The sequence below is a fragment of the Hippocampus comes genome, unplaced genomic scaffold, assembly GCF_001891065.2.
Source record: "Hippocampus comes isolate QL1 unplaced genomic scaffold, H_comes_QL1_v1.1 scaffold1890, whole genome shotgun sequence".
NCBI classification, from domain to species: Eukaryota; Metazoa; Chordata; class Actinopteri; order Syngnathiformes; family Syngnathidae; genus Hippocampus; species Hippocampus comes.
The window spans coordinates 1-1,013 of record NW_017806985.1 but is presented as its reverse complement, the minus strand read 5'-3'; the positions used below and the strand labels follow the sequence as shown (position 1 = coordinate 1,013).

The window sequence follows — 1,013 nt, the reverse complement described above, 5'->3', positions numbered from 1 at the left end:
ACAATTAAAACAGGGATCCAAGGATGATGAGTGTGACTGGAACCTCTTCGAATGCTTCCCCAGTTAACATCTAGGATGGTAAATATAGTCATTCTAACTGGTCATCATCGAAATATTGTACATGTCTGATATGGATGACTAACCTGTCACTGCACCAGCCTGTAGGTGATGTACCGTCCAGCTGTCTCACTCGGCCTGATGATTTTCACCACCTTGGTACGGATTTAAAGTGTCAGACCCAAATTCTAGCGTAATGGTGACTTTACCTTTTTCCCCGCCTTTCTCATCTAAAAATGTTACTTTAAGGAACTGCCCCTCTCCTGACCAGCCTTATATCTTAGAGCAGCACTGTTGAAACAAGTAAAACTGTTACCCCGTTTAAAGATGCATAACATCGAAAATATTGCCATGGGTTGACACTTTGCTGGTTATATGCTAGCCATTTTAGTACGTGGTATTTACTCACGCCTGTTTTTTAAAACTGCTTGATATTGATGATGCACTGAGTAGCCAGACGCTTCCCTGTTTCGCATTAAGTCTACTTCCTGTTCTAATAGTCACGACACTTTTCCCCTCTTTGCCTTGTTTCAAAGTTATGCTTTGTTTACCTGTCCTCTCTTTAAGCCGAAGTAACGAGCCACGGGGTCTCCGGCTTGGATCCTGGGGAGCTGACTCTCCTTCAGTTTACTGAGCGTGTTAAGGCAACCAAATGCACATATTGTCCGTAAAGAAACACTGCACACTACATATATACGTTACCTGTCAAAAGTTTGGCCGACATGGCATGCATATCCAAACTTTTGACTGGTAGTGTGTGTATATATTTTATACACACACACATCTGTAGTATGGTGTATACATTAAGAGGATACTATCTGGCCAGGAGCTCTGTCACTTCCTCTTTTGTCATGACGATGTGTTCTGGCACAAGCTGAAAGACAGAAAGATGAACAAATTGTCATTTATTCCCCCACTCCTCCTCATGGGAGGCATTAAGAGTGACAACTGTGCAA

General features: G+C 42.5%; 1 protein-coding gene across 1 annotated transcript; it reads right to left on the bottom strand.

The window, feature by feature from the left end:
- LOC109508173 (DNA-directed RNA polymerases I, II, and III subunit RPABC1-like) lies at window positions 1–949 on the bottom strand (the record flags this gene model as incomplete). Its single annotated transcript, XM_019858052.1, has 4 exons — window positions 1–70; window positions 144–212; window positions 609–687; window positions 873–949. Coding segments are annotated over 3 exons (222 nt in total), but the record flags the coding sequence as incomplete, so codon positions are not given.
- Window positions 950–1,013: the final 64 nt, after the last annotated feature.